Raw genomic sequence first — 20344 nt, 5'->3', positions numbered from 1 at the left:
AAAGCAGTAGAATCATTCACCTTATCAAATAAAGCCAGATCATTGCACTTGTCAGATGGGGTATTTTTTTGTTCTTCTATGATCCCAAGATTCATTATCTGTTGTTTCTACTATTCTAGTTTATCTAATTTTGTATTTTTATATGCTGCAGCTGTATTTCCCTAGTGTGTTTGATGATCATTGGTTTGTGTTCATGGTTGACATGAAATATCGCAACTTCATATTCCTAGATTCATATTATTCTCAACAATCTAGTTATCAGAAGAAAGTTGCAAACTTGCTGGTAATAACAAATTTCTTTTGTAGTTTCTTTTTTGTAATCCTTTCTTGAATTTTGCCTCTTGCTAGTAATACCTATCATTGTTTTTGTGCATGAAACAGATTAAAAACTTCAAGGCAACCTGGAACGAGGCTGGGCTAAAGAATTTGGACTTCAACAGTTTTGGAGTAGCATATCCAAATGTACCTAAGCAAAAGAATGGGTATGCATTGTTTTTTCCTGTGGCACTTTCTTCTATTCCTTTTTATGCATTTTTAGATGTTGTGCTTCTATTCACCTTGTCTTTTATTTGTCTGTCTCCCCCACAGAAATGATTGTGGAATTTTCAGCATGAAGTATCTGGAACTCTTTACTGCTAGAAATCCTGCTCGGTGCTCATTTTCTCATTTGGACATTACGGCGTTTCGTATGAAATATGCTCATGACATCTTTATGTGTGACTACAATGTTGAGAATGATGCAAAAAAATTAGCCGTTCAGTTTTCTTCATAGGTATAGTGTTTAGGTGTATATTACAATTGTTTGCTAATGAATTTTCTCATAACTAAATTTATTGTGTTTGTGGTATTGTCGGGAGAAGAATATCAAAAGAAGACATGAAAATGGTGAACTTCAAACAAAGTTGCTGCATAAGCTGTGAATATACTCCCAAAGTGACTACCACAGTGCTCGAAATAGTTAATGATTTGTAGTTTGATCCTTCTCTTCTGTAAATTCAAAGAGACGTGTATATAAGTTCTGTCGCCCTGTTATCGGAGAACATGGCATGTTATCTCAGACCTTTCGAGTGTTATCGGAGAACAACGTTTTAGTGTCTTTGTTTCTTTTCGAGTGTTATGAATGTCTTCTTTTTATTCAAATAGTTATGTTCATGGTGTGCTTTATATGTTTTTAGCATTCACATTATCTGTGTTGTTTGAACTTTTTTTGGATATGCGGAAACAGCCTCTGGTTGCTTTACTGTCTTTTTCTATAAGTACCATGACAACTGCATATTTTTCACCTTTCATAAGTAAAGACATGTATGACAAGCTTTTGTTAAGAAATGCGAGAAGACATATCGGAATCCGACACGAGAGAAGAAATGCAGAAGCTTTTTTCCACGTATGACTAGTACTATTACATTTATTTGCTCCAGTATCTCAGATTCATTGTTTAGAATCTACTTCACAACATCAATAAATAGCTAGAATCTTTTTCACACAAATCTCCAGCTTGCTTTTTTAGAGGCATTTTTTGCCCTAGCTTTTTGACGATGTCTTCTTCATGTTGCCTGTTGATTTCGCCTGGTTTCTCTTTTGTGTTTGCTTCTTTGTTGACTTCTCAGCATCAGCTTTACCTGCAACAAAATGAAAATTCTCTAGGAATTAGTTTCTAAACATTATAAACATAGGAAATACATTATAATTGCTCTTTTTTAGCTAATGTTTTGTTTTTACCCGCTGTCTTCTTGTTGCTGGTTTTGACACTTTTCTCAAAAAATGACTTGGGTATGTGCCTCATTGTACATGTAGCAATGTTATGGTGATGTGAACCACAGTGGCTGCATGTAATTTGATTTTTTGACAGCAATTCTTCAACGAATGTCCTTTGTCGTTTAGAATTTTCTGGACGTCCTTTCGAAGAAACAACATCAGGATCTTGTAGATTATCAGGGAAACCATCTTTATGTTGCTGTTCTCTTGCTTTTTGCTGTTCACTTGTTGCAGATGGTTGTTTGCCCTTTTCTCTTTTCTGGAATTCCGCAGTTTCATCTTCTTGAGTCATCTCATCTAGTCTGTCCTCTATCCTTTTGATTTCATCCAGCAAGAACAAGTATTTCCTTTCAGTCACAGCTCCTTCAGAGGCAATATTGCAAAATTTCCTAGATAGCACGCAGTATCTCAGATGTTTGTTACTTGTTGTTAGATCTATTGGGATGGACTGCTTATCTCTGATGTATTTTCTATCTTTTGGCCTCCACCTACTGATGTAGTATTTTTCAGGAAGCTCTGACAAGTTAAGGTGGATGAGGACCCTCAGTATATGTGCACATATTATGCCATCCTTCTCAAACTTGCAGCATATACAGGCGAATTCTTCTGCTTGTAGGTTTACAGAAACAAGATACTTTCTGGACCTGAAATCTTGCAGTTGTAGCATAGGTGTCTTGTAGACCTCATACCTGACAAACTTTTGAACCTCCTGAACATGCAATTTTGTTGTGAACATTATTTGTTTCCGGAAACGATAGAAGATTTTCCGGTTGTACATGCGACCAGCTTGAAGTTCTATCTCGCTACGCACCCAATAGTCTGGCTCTGTTATCCTTGTTACTGAATCTTGTTCTCTTTCCAATTCCTCTATGTTTTCAGATATTTTCTGGTACTCACCCAAGAAGCTGATAACACTATATGTAGACCCCACATTGTCTTTAAAGATTGCATTAGTTCCCTCACTTCTAGCAGTTGAGTGAATGAAAGGTAAGAAGTTATGCTTGAAGTAAACAGGGACAAACTTCGCTCTGTTTTCCCACATAATTTTCAAGTATTTCAGGTGTCCAACATTTTATCTGGAAATCATCTCTGGCCACAAATGCTCAAATTCAGCTATAGTCGGTGAGTTGCGCGAATATCGGAGAAATCTGCATGAAGGTTTGGTATTTTATCGAAGCTTCCTCCACACTTCTCTTCCGACTTTCTCTTGATATGGAAGAAGCAGTTTCTATGACAAGTTTGTTTGAAAACTTCATCTATTGCTTTTGCCATTGCAGCATCTTGATCTGTGATAATTGTTGCAGGATGCTTCCCTCCCATACATATGAGGAATTCCCCGAATAGCCACTCAAAGGTACTTGCTTGTTCATTATTGATTATTGCACAAGAAAATAGGCAGTTGTGGCCATGTCCTGTCACTCCGACAAAAGGAGCAAATGGGAGGTTATACTTGTTAGTCTTGAATGTTGTGTCGAAGCTAAGGCAATCACCATATAAGTCATACATGTGTCGAGAAAATCCATCAGACCAAAATATGCATTTGACCTTGTTCCCTTCTCCAAGATCAAAATTATAGTAGAACCTTGGATCTTCTTCTTGCCTCTGCCTAAAATAAGATAGAACTTTCATCATATCATTTGTGTTGTCTTCTAATCTGATTGCAGTCATGACATTGCTCACATATTTCTTGTTGTAAGGAACATTCTTTGGCTTTCCTCCTCGCAGGTATGTGAGTATTGCCATTATGTTTCGTCTTCGGAAGCTTCACGAAGTGAAAGTGCGAATGAAGAGCTTCTCTTGATCAGTCATATGTCTATGGGATGCCAGGAATTTGCTCTCATCGGGCGGCTTAACTCATGGTTGTGGTGCAACTCTAGGTTTGTGATAACCCACTTGTCTCCTTTTAGTGTAACCACCATTTTGGCTTTGCAACCTCGAAACAGGATTTACATTTCTTCTCCTTTTTCTTGTTTTAGGTGGCGGTCCGAACCGGCTCTCTGTTGGTTTCTCTCTTGTCTCTTCTTCTTCCTTTCCTCAATTACCTCGGGAGCAACTACTTTTCCAAACTTACCGCATGTGTAAGTTCTTCTCGTGCCAATAGCATTTCCAATATTTTTGCCTTTGTAGTTTCCCGCTTTCTTCACGAGAGAATACACAAATTGAAGCATATTCATTGTAAAATTTGTAGGCTTCCTCTTCGAGTGTTAAATACCATGTTTAAGTGTGGAGCATGATGCCCAGTAACTTCCTGACTAGCTTGTAATGCTGCAACAACACTTTCATTTTCAAGGAAAATACGGATATCTTCTTGAGTTAGCTTCTCCACTCCTTCAGGCATGTCCATATCTACTTCTTCACCATCTTCATTATTGTGAGTTTCATTGTCGAAACTGTTATTTTCCTCTGGAATATGCTGACCATTATGTACTGGATCATTATTCTGATTTTCATTGTGATCAAATTGCCAATTGTAATAGCTATCTGAACCATAATTCGGCAAATCTTCATTTCCAATATTTGTCTCATCTTCATCTAATTCTTCATCTTCATGGCCAAATACTGGTTGCTTATAAGCTTCTTCTTCTTCTTCTTCTTCTTCTTGTACATCTAGGAGTGTAGACTGGGAACTTGCATATCTGCCAGTTATCATGAATGTCTTGTTCTGCACATTTTTCAATTTTTGGTTAAATATAATCCGTAGTTAAATATAATCCGCAGCTAATTTGTAGTCACATGTAATTACCTCTGAACCCATTCCCTCTTCCATTCCATTGAAATTGCTTTGTAGATAGCTCTGCAAATTTATATTTTTACAATAATAGTCAGTTTAAACAACCAAGAACTTTCTTATTAAAACATTTTCCCTGCGATATGTATGTTGCTTGTTACTCGTGATGTTGATGGTGCTTCGACAGACAACAACATTTCCGTGAAGGACATACCATTACCTTGTGATAAGGATATCTGCATTTTTAGTTTCAAATAAGTCATTAATCAATCTGTCATCCCATTATCCCATATTTCAATGTTTTTATGATCATATAATTATGTACTAAAGTTAGTATGGAACAACTTACAGCATAGCGATCTTCAAGGTCACCTTGTTCAGCTTCCTTTGAGTTGTAGTCATATGTCCATGGTGGTGTCTTAGTCTAAACATCAAGTTCATTAAAACATATGTAAGCAACAGTAAGTTGACAATGTTGAGTTTGTAATTCATGTTTTGATATATAGTTCAGAAAGTAAATCAAACTAACCTGCATATTAACATAGTTGCTGTTCAAAGTATAGCTGTTCAAAGTATAGCTTGCTGTGTGAGCTTCAATTTTATTCTGCATGGAAAATTAACAGTCATATACTTCCAATATAGTGTGCTTTTGTATATAGTCTTGACAATTAATGCACAAGTAAACAACTTATATGCTAGAAATTAAAAATACTGTTCCACAACAAATTACTACTTATATAGTCTTGGAATAAATACCGAAGTAAACAACTTTTTGTATTTTTAGTTGGGTGCTTCTTAACAAAGTAACATTAGATGACTTGTTGTTTAAGGTCGGTATACCTCACAATTGCATGCTTTCTTTCTTTTTGTACACAAATACTTCCGTCTATTTTTTTTGGGTGCAAACACTTCTGCCTGACAACAAGTGAGGCGGAAGTGTACAACATGCAAATGTGAGGTATAATTATTTCATCATAACCGTTGTCGCCGCCTGGTCCAAGGCACGGGAACACCTCTTCGACCGCAGACCCGTAGTTCCTTTTGCAGTGGTTTCTGAAGGTTTCTTTTGTGTTGTGGGTGCAGGTGTTTGGAGGAGGGAGGAAGGATGGGATGGCCGGATGCCGCGTGCGGGTCGTGAGGAAGGTGATTTGATCTGATCCTCTGTTGTCGCTGTGTCTTATCTAGATGCCATGTCTGGTTTGTTGAATTGGTTTGGTAAACATAATAAAATATAAGCACGCATTGTGAGTACAAGTAAACAATGAAGATGAGGTTTAATTCTGTGAGGACCTTTGCGCACAGCATTTTTGTCAGTGAAGTTTGCAGTGATAATATGTTGTGCTTGTCCAGGCTTCTGATAGGAGTAGTATACATTTTTTCAATGTTTTCATGATAGGACCACTCAGGAATGTCTTGTTCAATACCGAGGCTTGTTGCAGTTGGTAGTATAGTTGCTTGGGCCAGAATTTGTGATATATACTGACATAACCATAGTAGCCTGTAGAGGAGATTTTTGGATATGTACATGCTTGCATTTGGTCAGACATGTAGTTTTACCAAGATTTTTCATACTCACGACCATCGAGTCTGAACTATCAGATTGCATGAGCTCAGATTTTGAATCCATGTACTCGATTATATGATCTTTGATACTGTATTTTTTGCAGGTATCATGCGGGTACATGCATAAGTTGATTCAGAGAAGAGGTACCTGATTCGGGCAGAAGTTGCTGTAATTCTTGCTACTGGTTCCTCCATCCTCTAGGTATGTGTACTTGGGTATCTAAAAATGTTTTGCAGTGTTGGATTTCTAACTCTGTATATGATCTTTGATTCAAATTTGTTTTTATAAAAATTGTAGCCATTTTTGTGCTGTTTACCTGGGTTCCTATTATGAAATCAACGTCCAAATTAGAATCTGTTGCAAATGAAATTTAAAGATGTCAGCTACTAGCAATTAATGAAATTTTCAAGAACTGACCAATGATGCATCACGTTTTAGCAAATTTTTTTGGGGAAAGGGCTGAGCAAGGTTTTTGTTCTTGATGCATCAGGTTGTAGCAAGGTTGGTTCAGTTTCTTCAAGAACTGACCAATGATGAATCAAGTTTTAGCAAGATTTTTGGGGGAAAGGGGTGAGCAAGGTTTACTGGTCGTCAGAGTTCGGCCAGAAAGACAGATCGAGAGAGAGTTTTACCATGGTAAACTTCTGTCAGATCCATTGTTCCAATTTTCTTCAAGAACTCGTCCCCTCTCGTCAGATCTGCTCCTTCATTGTTCTTCCTGTAGTTTTAGCTGGAGGTGGAAGAAAGGAAACGAATCTGGGAGTGGTTGTGTTGCCTTGCGTTATTTCCTGCTTCTCGTAATCGCCAGGGGCATTTTTGTAATTTTTATCCTGCTTTCTGATGATCGAGAGAGATCTGGTAGTTGTTGATTTCGTACGCTTCAAGTTGGGCTTTTGTTTCTGAAGAAGCCCAATAACAAAAATTGGCCTGACAACTCCCAGATCTATGGCCCAACAAAGTCAACTGGACAGCCCAAGACAAAGAAATACAAAGACAAGAAAGATGACGTGAGTTGACTGAGACATAGCTTATGTCTCAGTCGACTGAGCGTTAAAGACTCCCTTTTTTTTAAGACACTCTAGGCGCACACATTTTGTTTACTTGAAGAGGGTCTTCTCCCCTTCCTCTAGGCCGGCCATGGTGTCATACAAAGGCTTGTTCATTGTCTCTGGGAGGTAGAAGACGAGCAGGGCGCTTAGGATCCCAGCCACGCCGAACACCGCGAATGGCACCCGCTCCCCGAGCACCACCACCAACGGCGCAAGTATCGCCCCCATCCGCGTTGCCTGCCCGGTACACCCCAGCGCCGCGTTCCGCACCACCGTAGGGAATAGCTCTGAGGTGTATATGAACAATAGGTTGTACGTCGCCGCCATTCCGAAGATCCCCACGACGCTGCATGCCATCTTGGCGACGCTGCGTGCAGTGCATGCCAGAACAAGTTAATGAGAACATAGAAACTTTAGAAAATTTTCTTAGTACTAGTACGTACCTCATTGAGTCGTCGGCGGCAGAGATGAGGCTGCCGGCTGTGCAGAAGACGCCGCTGAGAAGCAAGGTGCTTATGGCGAGCGGCTTTCTGCCGAAACGGTCGATGAAGAGCGTGGTGAGCAGGAAGGCGGGCATCTCGGCGAGCGCGTTCACGGCCACGCTGACGTACAGGTTGGTCCTGAGGTTGCCCACGTTGAGGCTCAGCCCGTAGTAGACCACCGCGCAGAGCAGGTTGATGAGCACGGACAAGACGAGCCTACGCCGTGTCGTCCTCGACCGCAGCACGTCCAGGATCGAGGCCGACGAGGAGGACTCCCCGCCAGCCAGCTTGTCGTCGTCGAACTTGAGCGTGACACCGTCGGGGATGCGGCTGCCGTTGGTGGACGCGATGTCGCGCAGGACGCGGATGGCGTCGTCGGCGCGTCCCCGCACGAGGTACCAGCGGGGCGACTCGGACACGAAGGGCAAGACGGCGACAAGGTAGACGAGCGAGGCCAGGGAGGCGACCACGTAGAGCAGGCGCCAGGAGGACTGGAAGATGGCGGCGACTCCGGCGAGGACCACAACGCCGCCGGAGAAGAAGTAGAAGGCGGACATGCCGGCGACCCCGCGGCGGGAGGGGCCGATGGGCTCGTTGGCGAGGACAAAGGAGCAGAAGCCGACGCTGCCGTTGCTGAAGCCGGTGAGGACGCGTAGGGCGGCGTAGGCCCAGTAGTTGGGGGCGATGGACGTGAGGAGGGCGAAGACGGCGTTGAGAGTGCAGGCGAGCTGGAGGGCACCCTTCCGGCCCAGGAACGAGTCTGATAGGTGGCCGAACACACCGGAGCCTGCGGGCACAAGTAAGTAAAACAAACGGAATGCGGTAATGTAAACTACCGATACATGCCGTCGATCTCCGGCCACAAGGCCGATATATAGATGCACTACTAATGGACCTACCGATCAAGCAGCCGGCGAAGAAGAGGGCTTGGACGAGCCCCACCTTGTAGCTCTGGCCGCACACGAGCCCCCACTCTGCCACTGTCGACGAGCCGGTCCCCTGCGTCCACACCCACCCGGCTGCCGGTGCCGCGCCGCCGCACGGATCGCCGCACTGCCCGTCCCCAGCCGGGCATGCCATGGCCGGCTCACGGTCCGCGAAGATGATCACCATGGTGTTCAGCGCCTCCAGCGCCCACGCCGCCGACACCAGCACGAAGTGCCGCAGCTGCCACCGACCCAACTGCCCCGCGTGCTCAGCAAGCGCGTCGTCGATGCTCACGCGCCGGCTAGCCCCACCACCGAGAAGAGCCTCCATGATGGGCACGGCCCCTCTGTGCGTTCTTCTACTACCGAGATTCGGGTGCTCTATTACTATGCGCAGCTAGGACCTAGCTAGGAGACGGTCACGGAGCTACGCTGGTGATGGACAGAGAAAACAAGTCGCGGGCATTGCGTGCGTGCGTGCGTGGATCGTTCCACTCGTCTCCGATTTGTAGTAGGATACTCCCCTATTTGTCTTTTCCTCGTGCAAATTAATTAGACATGCTCAACGTTACGACTAGGGTTACTCGCTCCGTTAATAAAAGGATAAAGGATGTGGCGCACCATTCCTTATTTCCAAAAACCATTGACCAACATCCGACCAAATCCGATGTCGCCCCGACATAGCTCCCCTTCCTCGCTCTCTCGGTAAGGCGACCGCGACCCGACGCCATCGGCCACCTTGATCCACCACACACTCCCGACCCACGCCGCCACCGCCTTGCTTTCCCAGCGGCGTGCTTCCGCATTCCTCCTATGCTTGCGATTCATCGCCGCCTCCCTCTTCCTCCTATGTGCCATCCTCTTCCTCCTCAAGTTCAATATGTGATCCCCCTTAGACGGCCGGATATGCAGCCGCACGACTAGATCTGCAATGGAGCTACGATACCGAGGGCCCCATCGGCCGTGCAGCTGCTAAGTGTGCAAACACTTCTTCCCCAAGCTGAAGCCAACAACCACCGCTCCGACTTGTTGCTGCCCGATAGAAATTACGATGTTGCGAAAATATTGATTGTAATATTGATCGATACATTGTGATCCTTTTGGGAGTAGCGGCGCTAAAACTCGTACTTTTCATGTTTTCTACCCATTTTTTCATGAGCTATTGTGCATACTTTTCGGTTCTCGAGACAATTTCTAGCGAATATGACCATCTATACATAGTTTGAGTGGAGTCACCAAAACTCATATTTTTCATGTTTTCTACCCATTTTCATTAGCTATAGTGCACATTTTTCAATTCAAAAGATGATTACCAGTGACCATGCATGACCACCGATACATGGTTTCAGAAGCTTCGCGAAAACTAGTGTTCCATTGTAGTAGGATACTCCCCTATTTGTCTTTTCTCGTGCAAATTAATTAGACATTCTCAACGTTACGAGTAGGGTTACGAGTAGGGTTACTCGCTCTCATAGTTTTCAGTTCCTAGACGATTTCGAGCGACGATTTCGAGCGACGGTGACCATACATGGTTAGACGAGCGGTGGCAAAACTTGCCTTTTTCATGTATTCTACCCATTTTCGTGGTCTATAGCATGCAATTTTTTGTTGCCAGAGAAAAACCCCACCAACCGTGACCACCGATACATGGTTAGACGGGTGTCGCCAATACTCGCATTTTTCTTCTTTTCTGCCCATTTCGTGGGCGGTAGAGCGCATTTTTTGAACCGGGGACAATTTCCAGCGACCGTGACCACCGATACATGGTTGACTCGCCTTTTTCATCTATTCTGCCGATTTTCATGGGCTATAGCAGATAATTTTTGGTTCTCGGGACAATTGCCAGCGACCGTGACCACCGGTATATGGTTTGAGAGGCATCGCTAAAACTTGCCTTTTTCATGTTTTCGGCCCATTTTTGTGGGCTATAGCATCGAATTTTCGGTTCTCATGACCATTTCTAGAGATCGTGATCATGGATACATGGTCTGAGTGGCGTCATCAAAACTCATATTTTCATGTTTTCTGCCCATTTTCATGAACTATTGCGCACATTTTTCGGTTTCGAGAATTTCCAGTAACAGTTACTACCGATACATGGTTTGAATGGTTTTTTTGGTTTTTGGTGCCCTAGGGACGTCCTATTTGGTGGTTCCGCAAGTATCTAAGAAATTTCTAACGCCAAAGGTCAGTAATTTTTTTATCATTTGATGTACCTTATAGTTAAAGAAAACATTGGATGATTTAGTGTGGCAGTCAATACACAAATTATTAGTACTCCATACACTTGTAGATGGACATCTCTTAGGTAGCAAATTGCTACTACGGTTCGAAGCAAAGGTTTGGTAGACCAACTCCGGCCTTCCTCTCTGAAACACTCACATAGTAGAAAACTCAGACACCCATCCCTCGAGCGCGATATCACGCTTGTCGGAGACAAGAAGTGACCAAGCAACGCTAACCTCCACCTGAGCGTCGCCAACATAAAACCTCTCCCGACTTACGTTGCAAGTTTCAGGCGTGAAGGAGACATGACCTTGCGCGGCAATATCACCAGATGAAGAGTAGGCATCTACGACGACTTTGAGGCTTCCTTCGAGCTCTACAGAAACAACTTGCCTTGACAGATCAATGTAGTAGCCATCGAAACCTTTAAGCATCCCTCTACAACGAGAATCGAACAGCACGACTTGAGGAGATGTGGAACTAGCAACATAAGTGACTTTACCATCGATGAGCTTAAAGGCACCAGACGGTGAGTGGCAAGCGACCCGGCATCCGTATTCAAAAGGCTCCGACCCCCCTTTGACAACTCGGACGCCGAAGATAGTTGCCTGGACCGTCTCAGAAACTCGCTCGACACATATCTCTGCGGTGCAGAAGCAGTTCTCGAAGCAAATGGTGCGTACACCACGACCACGCCCTACTCTTGTGTAGTCGGACGTGGCGCTGATCAATGCTCTATCTTCAGACGCCGTTTTGCCTTGTACTTTGAGCTGGATCTCAAAGACAACCGGTTCCAAAACAGTAAGCACGATTGCGCGCGACGGGCCGGTCAAGCATAGAAAAGGATCCTGCAAGCGCGTGTCACCAATGAATCACCCACATTATTAAATCAACAAGAGATGGCCTAGGCAGACATCCAGCAGCATTCAGAAAAGGAAAAAATAAGAGCAAAGAAAGAGGATGCACGTACATCTTGCTTGATTTTCTGGCTGCACCTTCTATGTCGACAGAAGAGGAGGTTGCGGTTGTGATCAACAGCGTCCCGGGCAGCGACCACGCCATAGACGGACAGTGGCCACTCCAGGCCGCCTTTGATCTCCGCTAGTTTGATGGAGAAGATCTGCAAGGTGGCGTCGACGATGCCCTCGGCCCGGCGGATGACACTCGGCGTCAAGTGCGTGTATTGCATTGAGCTCACCGTCGCTGCATGCATCAAAGTGATATGCATGAGATCAATCCCCCCAACACGACAAGCAAAGATGGTTAAGTGATGTTTGCTCACTCATGTCGCAGAAGTAGCCCCACCCGTCCGCCCCCCACCTCGATTCCCAGTCGCTTCTGTAGGAAGCGAATTCCTCCTCCTCGGCGGACATCTCCATAGCCATCTCCATGGCCGATCTGCCGCTGTCCACCACGTCCTCTGCCTCCTCCATCCGCGACGCCAACTCGGAGTCAACGACCGCTGGCTCCTCCTCCGTGGCTGGAGAACTGTCGACGGTGGCTGCTCCTTCTCCGACGAGGGCGAGAACCCAGGCAGGGATGGATTCGTCATCGTCACCGGCATTGTCCATCGTCGGTTTGTACAGTTCGAACCCGGCCGTGCTCAGCTCCTCGAGCAGCTCCATTGTTGCCTCATCCTCCTCCCCCTCCTCCGGATTCGTGAAGAGGGACTTGGATTCACAAGATCTGTCCATCGATCTACCTTGTCCGGATGGACAAGAAGATCGTGCAGCTTCTTCTTCCTACGATGTCTCCGATCTGCAGGACGCAGGCAGTGCGGCTACATCACATGGTATTAGTAGTAGTCGGCCGCAAAAGGTTCACCTCTTGGAACCGGATACGATTCGAGCCCGAGTAGGCTCCCGCGCGCGCTACTATTACTCTCCTCCTGTACGCTTTACATCATCGTAGTAGACCGGCCGCGCGCTCAACCCGGCCCAGTAGAATTTCACTGTGATCGAAGGGCGAACTGTTACTGCGCAAGACTGACACGACCAGTAACTATTTTGTGAATATGTGATTCATCTGATCAAAAATAACGTCACTAGATTAGTGTTCAAAAATAATTTTTGTAATTATGTTTTTTTTCAGCTAGACAAAGGGAAAGCTTCCATCCCCATTTTTATTCGCCAGGGACCAAAATTCAGTCCAGTTGCACGACAAGATCTGTCCAATTAAGCAACAGCACATCCGTTGCCTAAATTCCTGCGCCAAACTACAAGGGCAGAGCAGGCCAATAAAATCAAAATTGCACAATCCACCATCCCATATCAGAGGCATACGCACCGACCAACGGCTATCAGTTTACTTCTGCGACTCTAGAGCCTTGAGGACTTCCTCTCCCATCCGCTTGCATCCGACCAGTGTCTGCAGCGCAAGAACTTGACAGCATAAGTTTCGGAAAAGAGGAAACAAGAGAAAGAGCATAAACTAGTGCTTGCTCAAGTGGTCACACGGCTTGCGTTCAACATGCTACGAACTGCAAAAGGGTTTGATTTTTTGTTTTGCAGAAACATAGAAAGCAGATACTAGGCGTTCAACTGTCTCTTTAACATAAATGCAGCAATCATTCGACAGGGACTATATATTCATCAATGATGTTGAACAGACCAATCTTACCGTTCCAGGAGAGTATATGTCCCCAGTTCGGAACCCATTGTCCAGTGTCGCTGTTACCGCTGCTTCAATTCTCTTCGCAGCGCTTTCTATTCCAAGGCCATATTTCAATAGCATCGCAGCACTAAGAATCGTAGCTAATGGGTTTGCCTTGTCCTGCAATCGATGCAGATTTTCAGACCAAGTTACAGATCAAAAGACAACATAGTAGTATCTAAGGAAAGCTCTGCTTTGTGAACACACAGAAATTTCTGAAAATACAAGTTTCATCACCTGGCCAGCAATGTCAGGGGCAGAGCCATGGATAGGTTCAAATAGACCAGGTCCCTGAAAAGAAAAGGAAGATCCTTCAGCACTTTCTTCCAGCATTTTCAGCAGATAATATGAGCGCTTGCAGGCGATTTAATTTTACTGGTAAGAACATTGAAGAGACTCAATTACCGATTCACCAACGCTGGCAGATGGGAGCATTCCAATGCTTCCCGTGATCATTGATGCTTCGTCGGATAATATGTCACCAAAAATATTGTTTGTCACAATTGTGTCAAACTGTGATGATGCAGGGAATTCAGTAGGTCAGCACATCCCCATACTGCTTAACTCAGGATGAAATAAGTTACATACAGAGAAACAAACCTGTTTGGGATTCCGAACAAGCTGCATTGCAGCATTATCAACGTACATGTGTGAGAGCTCGACGTCAGGGAATTCAGAAGCTATTGCAGTTACCCGTTTCCTCCAAAGCATAGATGCCTAAAATAATATTAGAGCAAAAGGTTGTACTGCGTGTGTGCGAAATTAAAATATTCAGAATGTGTAAGCTTATAATTTCAAGGGGATTTCCAGCGTCAGAAAAATGATGGGTTATCATTGCTGTATCAACTAGATGTCCAAGATAGAACAGTAGAAACTCTAAACATCCGGCTGTCTCAAATATAACTCCATGGCTCGGTTCAAGCTTTAATACAAGTTGACCGTACAAACATATTCTACAAAAGAAATTCGAAATGATATTTGGCATAAATCGATTACCTCAAGCACATTCGCCTTGTCCACTGAGCAAAGTTTCCCTCCTCTCTTCCGAGCAACTTCAAATGCAACACGTGCAATACGATCAATCTGGGGATAGACCACATTAACACCAGACATCAGAGTTGTTAGCGATTAATGCACTACTCAATCAAATGGTATCAAACAGACTAGTTCTTAATTTGATTAGAGATATCCTTGCAGAAAACACATCTAACATCTGAGAGTAAACAAAGAGCGAAACAAAGCAAACAGTAGATTTGCTCAAGCTTATGTCTTGGGGGCCAGCAGAGACTCTCTCATTGAAGAAATTATTTTTCAGGGAAATGGCTCAAATGTCTAGGGAAAGTGGAGTAACCTCAGAAACTGCATATAATTCAGTGTTGAAGCCAATTTCCTCTCCCTTGTCATTGGTTCCAAAACCCCTAGGTTTGCCGAAGTAAATCCCTGTGAAGCAGAAAAATAAAATACGAGCATAAGTTTCAGGTTTCAAAATAATATACTTGGAAATATGTAAGAACGCAATGAAAAAGGATTAGCCATCCTTGTTCATCGTAATTCAGTCAGCAGTACCTCCAGTAAGCTCTCTGACAACCATAATGTCAACTCCTTGAGCTACCTCCTTCTTCAAAGTAGATGCATCTACTAACTACAGAAGTGTTAGGTCAAAGAAGAAAAAGTAACCGAAGAGAACATTTGAGTAGTAACATCACCAAACCAGGATAGTATAGTTAATATATACGTATATAAATAACCAGTAAATAATCGAAACGACCAAGTACATCCACCCGACATGTGTAGCTACTGCTCAATTTGCTACAAACTACAGGTGCTGGCATTGATACATGACCATGGATGCAACTTGAGTTATATAGTCAAGTAGCTACCTAAAGTATGGACGGCAGTGTTGCCAAATAAAGTGCAGTGTACTTACATGAATTGCATTGAAACTAAGACGGGATATTGATATACCTGTGGCAACACCGTGGCCGGCCGCAGATTGGCAAACACGCCAAGCCCGGCACGGATGCTGAGCAGCCCGGTCTCTGGCTTGAGATGCTTCTCATTGTTATCCCACTTGTACCTAGAACGATAACATCTGGTTACTGAAAACGCAGATGAACATACCTAATCCTGACCCAAGCAAATGCAACCCAAAGCTGCAACAACCACTACGGTGGTTGCTGCAATCAACATCGCACTGCACTGCACTGGCTCACCCTCCGATCGCCCCGAGGAGGATGGCATCCGAGGCCCGCGCTGCCGCAAGTGTCTCGTCGGGGAGGGGCACGCCGACGGCGTCCAGCGCGGCGCCGCCCATCAGCATCTCCTGGAACCGGAGCTCGAACCCTGCGGCGCAGGAAAAAACAACAGGGTCATCGTCGTCACCCTCGGCGTTTGAGGGATTGAGCCTGCGCGAGATGGAGGTCAGCTGAGCTTGCCTTCCTTGGAGCCAACGAGGGAGAGGGCGTCCTTGGCGACGGCGACCACCTCCGGTCCGATGCCATCGCCGGGGAGGAGCGTAATGTTGTAGCTCCTCGCCGCGGCGGAGGGCCGGAAGGCCACCATCGGACGCCGCGGCCGCGCCGCCGCGCCGGCGCTCCGCCGGCCGGAGAGGCTGAGTGTTTTGAGCGGCGTAGCTTGGAGCTGATTCATCGCTAGCACCGGCGCGGAGAGGTTGTAGTGGCAGCCGCAGCTAGTGGGAGCAGAGACAGAAGCGGTGCTGCGGCGGTGGTTGCGGCGGAGGAGGGCAGCCGCCGGTCAGGTTATCGTCCTTCTCTTGGGGGATTAGGGAGTCAGCGAACTAGCTAGTGGGGTTGCCCTGCGTTTAGGTAGGTGGGCCTATGCGGTGAACTAAATGCCAACGGCCCAATAGAACTGCGGCCAGCCGGCCCGGCCCATGGGTTCATCGAACTGCCCCTAGTGTTAAAAGAAAGGAACTACTTCATCCGGCCCTATAAAAGGGTGGTGCTATGTGCCGACCTGGTCGGCGCAGACCACGTCCCGCACACCCCCGGTCGTCTGTGGGCTTGGCCCATTATCGCTGATTTCGTTGCTTCGGTTCGGCTATTAACTGGGCTGCAGCCCATCAGGTAACCTCTTTTCCTTTTTCGTTTTCTTATTTTTTTCTTTTGCTCTTTATAGTTTTGTTTATAAAAACTAACATTTTTACAGGTTTTTTTATATTTTCAAATTTTGTTCAAAATTTCTGTCCACAGATTTCAAAAATGTACGATTTTAAATTCGTTCAAAATTTGAAAATCGACCAAAATATGAAAATTGTACAAAATCAAAATTTTTGTTCAAAATTTCAAAAAACGTTCAAAATTTAAATTTGTAAAATATCAAATTTGGTTCAAGATTAAAATTTTGTTCCGATTTCAAAATTCGTTCAAAATTTAAAATTTGTTCAAACTTCAAAATTCTTTTAAATTTGGAAAAAAAATTAAGATTCAAAATATGTTCAAATTTCGAAATTCGATCAAAATTTGCAAACTTGAACATTTTTTTAATTTGAAAATTTTCGAAAATTATTTTTAAACAGAAAAATAAAACGAGAGAACAAAAAAAAGAAACAATGGAAAAGAAAACAGAAAAGAAAAAAATAGAAAACGGAAAAGAAAAGGAAAAGGAGAAAAAACGCCTAACCGAGCCAGCCCACACCGCGCGCGGGGGTGTGCGGCGCGGTGCAGGTGCCGACCTGGTCGGCATATAGGAAACGCCCCTATAAAATAGAACGGAGGGAATTTATGTCACATGAAAAACTGGTTCAACATAGCAAATTATGTATTTTTTCATTTTGCTAGCTCACGAGAGGCTCATTTTTCTCCATTAAGACACTAATCAAATTCATGTAATTTCAAATATATATGGTTATCTCAAGACTCCTTAGATCAATTTCTCGGACTAAATCTCTCGGAGATGCTCATAGGGGTTTTTAGTGAGAAACAATCACAGCATACAAGATTATGTCGCTATCAACTATAGCCACATGATAATATGTAGGTGTGTAGTATACAATTCGTCTATTTCTTATAGCAGCTAGGACGGACAAATCAAATCTTCTTATGGTTCTATTTAAGAATAGGTATGCCATACACTTCTCAGGAATTGTAATTCAATTGGTCGGGAAGATATAGGTTCGAGCCCCGCCGGTCCCGAACTAGGGTTTGATGAAATGGAGAAATTCATATTTCCTTTTTTTCTTGAAAAAAGGCGTGGGGGCAAGATCAAATACCCATAGAGCACCCTTACTTCGCTTTTTTATTTTGCATCTCTGATTAAAGAGGGAGGGTATGCGTGCGTTTATATGGATAAGTATACGCACGTGTGTTAGCGTCTATGTCCATATTGTGTTTCGCAAAAAAATAGAGAGAGAGTTCTTTTTTTATGGATAGGGAGAGTTTCTTTTAGGGAGAGAGAGAGTGTGTGTTTGTCAAAAGGCTAGAAGAAAATGTGACCATATTTAAGAAAATTTATGTCCAACACCCCAATTTAAATCAACGACGGGAAGAATATCAAATGGAATTTTAAACGAGGGGTTATATCGATATTTTTGTTAAAAAAAGCGACGACAAATCGCGACTGGAGAACGATGGCTCCTGGGAAGCGAGGCAAGGCCAAAGGTGGCCAAGCGCCGGCCGCCGCCGCGAGCGCCGCCGCCACCACCGGCGGGGAGTTCCCAGGCTGCCTCCGCCTGATGCCTCCGTCCACCGTCGCCATCTCTGTGCACGCCAAGCCGGGCTCCAAGGTCGCCACCATCACCGGTCCGTACTCCCCGTCTCCGCCCTCCTCGCCGATCCCCTTCCTAATAGAGAAGCTAACCCTTGCTTAAAAATTCGCAGAGATCGGGGAGGAGGCCGTCGGGGTGCAGATCGACGCGCCGGCAAGGGATGGGGAGGCCAACGCCGCCCTTGTCGACTTCATCAGCTCGGTAATCTACTGCTTATTATTTGCCCCGGTTGCACAGTAGTGCTTGATCTCGACGAACTGGCCATCTTGATGTTGATTGATAGTTCAATTGTATTGTCATGAAGTAGATGAATACTACCTCCGTTTCAAGGAATAAGGCGCACGCGTATTCCAAAACGAACTTTAACCATAAAAGTTGAGCAACAAAATCTTGATTATATTATATGTAGATAGTATCATTGGATTCGTATTGAAAAGTACTTTTTAATGATGTTAATTTTATACAAACAATTTGTATCTATTTAAAGTAATTCTTGATCAAATAAAAAGCTCGTAAAACGAGGACGCCTTATTCCTTGAAACGGAGGTAGTAAGATGGTTTAAGAGAGATGATGCTGGTTTGAAAATTGGGATTGCAAGATTGGGACATACGGTATGATTAGCTTTTGCTGTCTGCTGATGCACTTCATGTTGCATACTGATGATTAAAAAGAAGTATTTTATTTTCTGGCATGCGGGATGATCGCGCCTTTTTAGTCAACTTTGGTTTGACCTGAGATCTTCTATCAAAGTTGAGACGTTTAGCATGGTAGGAAGTGCTGATGTGCATGTAGAATTGGTATATTGAACAGACCGTCAAGGAGCACATGGATCAGAGGAGCTTATTTGGCTTGGAGATATGTGATATTCTTGAATTTCGGATCTCTTTTTTTCCCTGAATCATTGCAATTGAGTCTGACATGTTAGCCTTGGTGTGACTGTAGCTGCAAGTTTTCCCTCTTTGGTCCTTCTACTTCAACATCTTAGATTAATTCCCAACGCCTGGAATGTTCCCTTGGAGAAAGATAGCATTGAAGTTCAGTCCGTTTCTTTATGATTCTGTCAAGGACAGACCAAGGATTTGAACTGTGATCGATCTTAAGAACACAGAGAACTCCTGTTTTTTCGTTTACCAGAATCTACTAAATTACGTGGCCATTTGCAGCTAACTGCTTAGGCATGCCTTTTTCTCAAACCCGCACCTAAGCGGCCTAAGCATGCATTATCTCGATCCCACAACCTAAGCTTCCTAAGCGTGCCGAGCTGATATTTACCGTTCATAATCCCATTTGCACTATCATTTATCTCGTTTTAGCTCCCACCGTCTTTATTCACTGTCAAATTTCAGCTCAAAGAGTTAAATCCAAGGACAAAACAGCAGTTGTATCATTGGTTGGTGCCTTATTGGTCATTGATTGAAAATAGGCACATTTTCCAGTGATTAGTTCATAAATCAAGAGGGAATCAAAAGCTGTTAGACTTGCATTCACTGGTTTAACATGGCGATCTATTAAAGATGTTGTCATCTCTTAAACGATTTGATATTTTATTTTTTTAGCTCCCATACGAGTCTCTTAAAACCTTGTGTAAATATGCAGGTACTCGGAGTGAAGAAAAGAGAAGTATCCATCGGTTCTGGTTCAAAATCGAGGGAGAAGGTTGTCCTAGTGCAGGACGTGACGCTCGGAAGCGTTTTCGAGGCCTTAAAGAAGGCATGTAATTCTTCATGATGTATGTTCACCATGTATAACTTAGCTGTATCAGCTAGACTACTTGCTCTCTCTCCAGTATAAATTGACTGAACCTTGTAAATGGAAATCTTTGAAAATCGTTCGTGTCTTTTGAGATCATGATGCAGGAAACAATTTTTTTTTCCTGAAGAAAGGGTAACAGAGATCAGAGATGGTTTGGCATGACAGGGCGGAGCACCATGCATGTATCTTTCTTTTAACTTGAGCATGTGTGCGCATCCTTCCTTCCAAGTATTCCTGCTTGGTTCAGGAGTAGAAGAAAGGAATAAAGGCCATTTGGGCTAGCTCTTCCTATGGAAGGAAAGCACATTCGGCAGATAATAACTTCTCCGTCTGTCCATCTCCTCCTGATCCTCATCCAGGATATGCAAACATTTATTACTACACCGACCGCACGTCGCAGGTATGCTTTTCATTTCCTTTTAGTAGCCCGTTTCAGTTTTCAGTCTTCAGTTTGCATTTTTATTTCGTTTTTTTCCTTTAGAT

At 44.1% G+C, this 20344-nt stretch overlaps 4 protein-coding genes across 4 annotated transcripts; 1 reads left to right on the top strand and 3 right to left on the bottom strand.

Annotated features, from left to right (window-relative positions):
• Positions 1 to 1521: 1521 nt before the first annotated feature.
• LOC124671020 (protein FAR1-RELATED SEQUENCE 5-like) lies at positions 1522 to 3498 on the bottom strand. Its single transcript, XM_047207465.1, has 5 exons — positions 2934 to 3498; positions 2843 to 2857; positions 2532 to 2793; positions 1720 to 2444; positions 1522 to 1619 (listed from the first exon to the last, which is right to left on the bottom strand). The coding sequence occupies exons 1-5, from the start codon at positions 3496 to 3498 to the stop codon at positions 1522 to 1524; spliced, it is 1665 nt and encodes a 554-aa protein (XP_047063421.1).
• A 427-nt stretch (positions 3499 to 3925) lies between these two features.
• On the bottom strand, positions 3926 to 8835 carry LOC124671019 (organic cation/carnitine transporter 4-like). The gene is made up of 11 exons (XM_047207464.1): positions 8478 to 8835; positions 7540 to 8365; positions 7149 to 7463; positions 6680 to 6765; positions 6364 to 6401; positions 6195 to 6266; positions 5013 to 5087; positions 4833 to 4907; positions 4645 to 4719; positions 4499 to 4549; positions 3926 to 4417 (listed from the first exon to the last, which is right to left on the bottom strand). Exons 1-11 carry the CDS (start codon positions 8833 to 8835, stop codon positions 3926 to 3928), a joined length of 2463 nt encoding a protein of 820 aa, XP_047063420.1.
• A 3948-nt stretch (positions 8836 to 12783) lies between these two features.
• On the bottom strand, positions 12784 to 16174 carry LOC124674445 (3-isopropylmalate dehydrogenase 2, chloroplastic-like). Its single transcript, XM_047210493.1, has 11 exons — positions 15818 to 16174; positions 15596 to 15725; positions 15348 to 15459; positions 14949 to 15024; positions 14734 to 14822; positions 14379 to 14465; positions 13983 to 14099; positions 13788 to 13895; positions 13620 to 13673; positions 13350 to 13502; positions 12784 to 13097 (listed from the first exon to the last, which is right to left on the bottom strand). Exons 1-11 carry the CDS (start codon positions 16029 to 16031, stop codon positions 13035 to 13037), a joined length of 1203 nt encoding a protein of 400 aa, XP_047066449.1. The 5' UTR covers positions 16032 to 16174; the 3' UTR covers positions 12784 to 13034.
• Positions 16175 to 17970: 1796 nt separating this feature from the next.
• Positions 17971 to 19957, top strand: LOC124678284 (UPF0235 protein C15orf40 homolog). Its single transcript, XM_047214198.1, has 3 exons — positions 17971 to 18142; positions 18221 to 18309; positions 19706 to 19957. Exons 1-3 carry the CDS (start codon positions 17971 to 17973, stop codon positions 19835 to 19837), a joined length of 393 nt encoding a protein of 130 aa, XP_047070154.1. The 3' UTR covers positions 19838 to 19957.
• Positions 19958 to 20344: the final 387 nt, after the last annotated feature.

This window comes from Lolium rigidum, chromosome 7, assembly GCF_022539505.1.
Source record: "Lolium rigidum isolate FL_2022 chromosome 7, APGP_CSIRO_Lrig_0.1, whole genome shotgun sequence".
Classification (NCBI taxonomy): Eukaryota; Viridiplantae; Streptophyta; class Magnoliopsida; order Poales; family Poaceae; genus Lolium; species Lolium rigidum.
The sequence above is the reverse complement of the archived record's forward strand: the minus strand, read 5'-3'. Positions and strand labels throughout refer to the sequence as shown.

Bases quoted from the DNA above. Each gene is read 5' to 3' on its own strand.
- LOC124674445 (XM_047210493.1), bottom strand. From the start codon at position 16,031: ATGAATCAGCTCCAAGCTACGCCGCTCAAAACACTCAGCCTCTCCGGC. The intron at 15,025-15,347 runs GTATATCAATAT...ACACTTCTGTAG, and splicing joins CGGCCACGGTGTTGCCACAG to TTAGTAGATGCATCTACTTT. The intron at 13,098-13,349 runs GTAAGATTGGTC...CTTGCGCTGCAG, and splicing joins ACATATACTCTCCTGGAACG to ACACTGGTCGGATGCAAGCG.
- LOC124671019 (XM_047207464.1), bottom strand. From the start codon at position 8,835: ATGGAGGCTCTTCTCGGTGGTGGGGCTAGCCGGCGCGTGAGCATCGAC. The intron at 6,267-6,363 runs GTAAACAGCACA...AAACATTTTTAG, and splicing joins ATTTCATAATAGGAACCCAG to ATACCCAAGTACACATACCT. The intron at 5,088-6,194 runs GTACCTCTTCTC...TTTTCCATGCAG, and splicing joins GCAACTTCTGCCCGAATCAG to AATAAAATTGAAGCTCACAC.
- LOC124671020 (XM_047207465.1), bottom strand. From the start codon at position 3,498: ATGGCAATACTCACATACCTGCGAGGAGGAAAGCCAAAGAATGTTCCT. The intron at 2,445-2,531 runs GTACAACCGGAA...AAAGTTTGTCAG, and splicing joins GAACTTCAAGCTGGTCGCAT to GTATGAGGTCTACAAGACAC. The intron at 1,620-1,719 runs GTAAAAACAAAA...ATTTTGTTGCAG, and splicing joins CAGCAACAAGAAGACAGCGG to GTAAAGCTGATGCTGAGAAG.
- LOC124678284 (XM_047214198.1), top strand. From the start codon at position 17,971: ATGGCTCCTGGGAAGCGAGGCAAGGCCAAAGGTGGCCAAGCGCCGGCC. The intron at 18,143-18,220 runs GTCCGTACTCCC...AAAAATTCGCAG, and splicing joins CAAGGTCGCCACCATCACCG to AGATCGGGGAGGAGGCCGTC. The intron at 18,310-19,705 runs GTAATCTACTGC...GTAAATATGCAG, and splicing joins TTGTCGACTTCATCAGCTCG to GTACTCGGAGTGAAGAAAAG.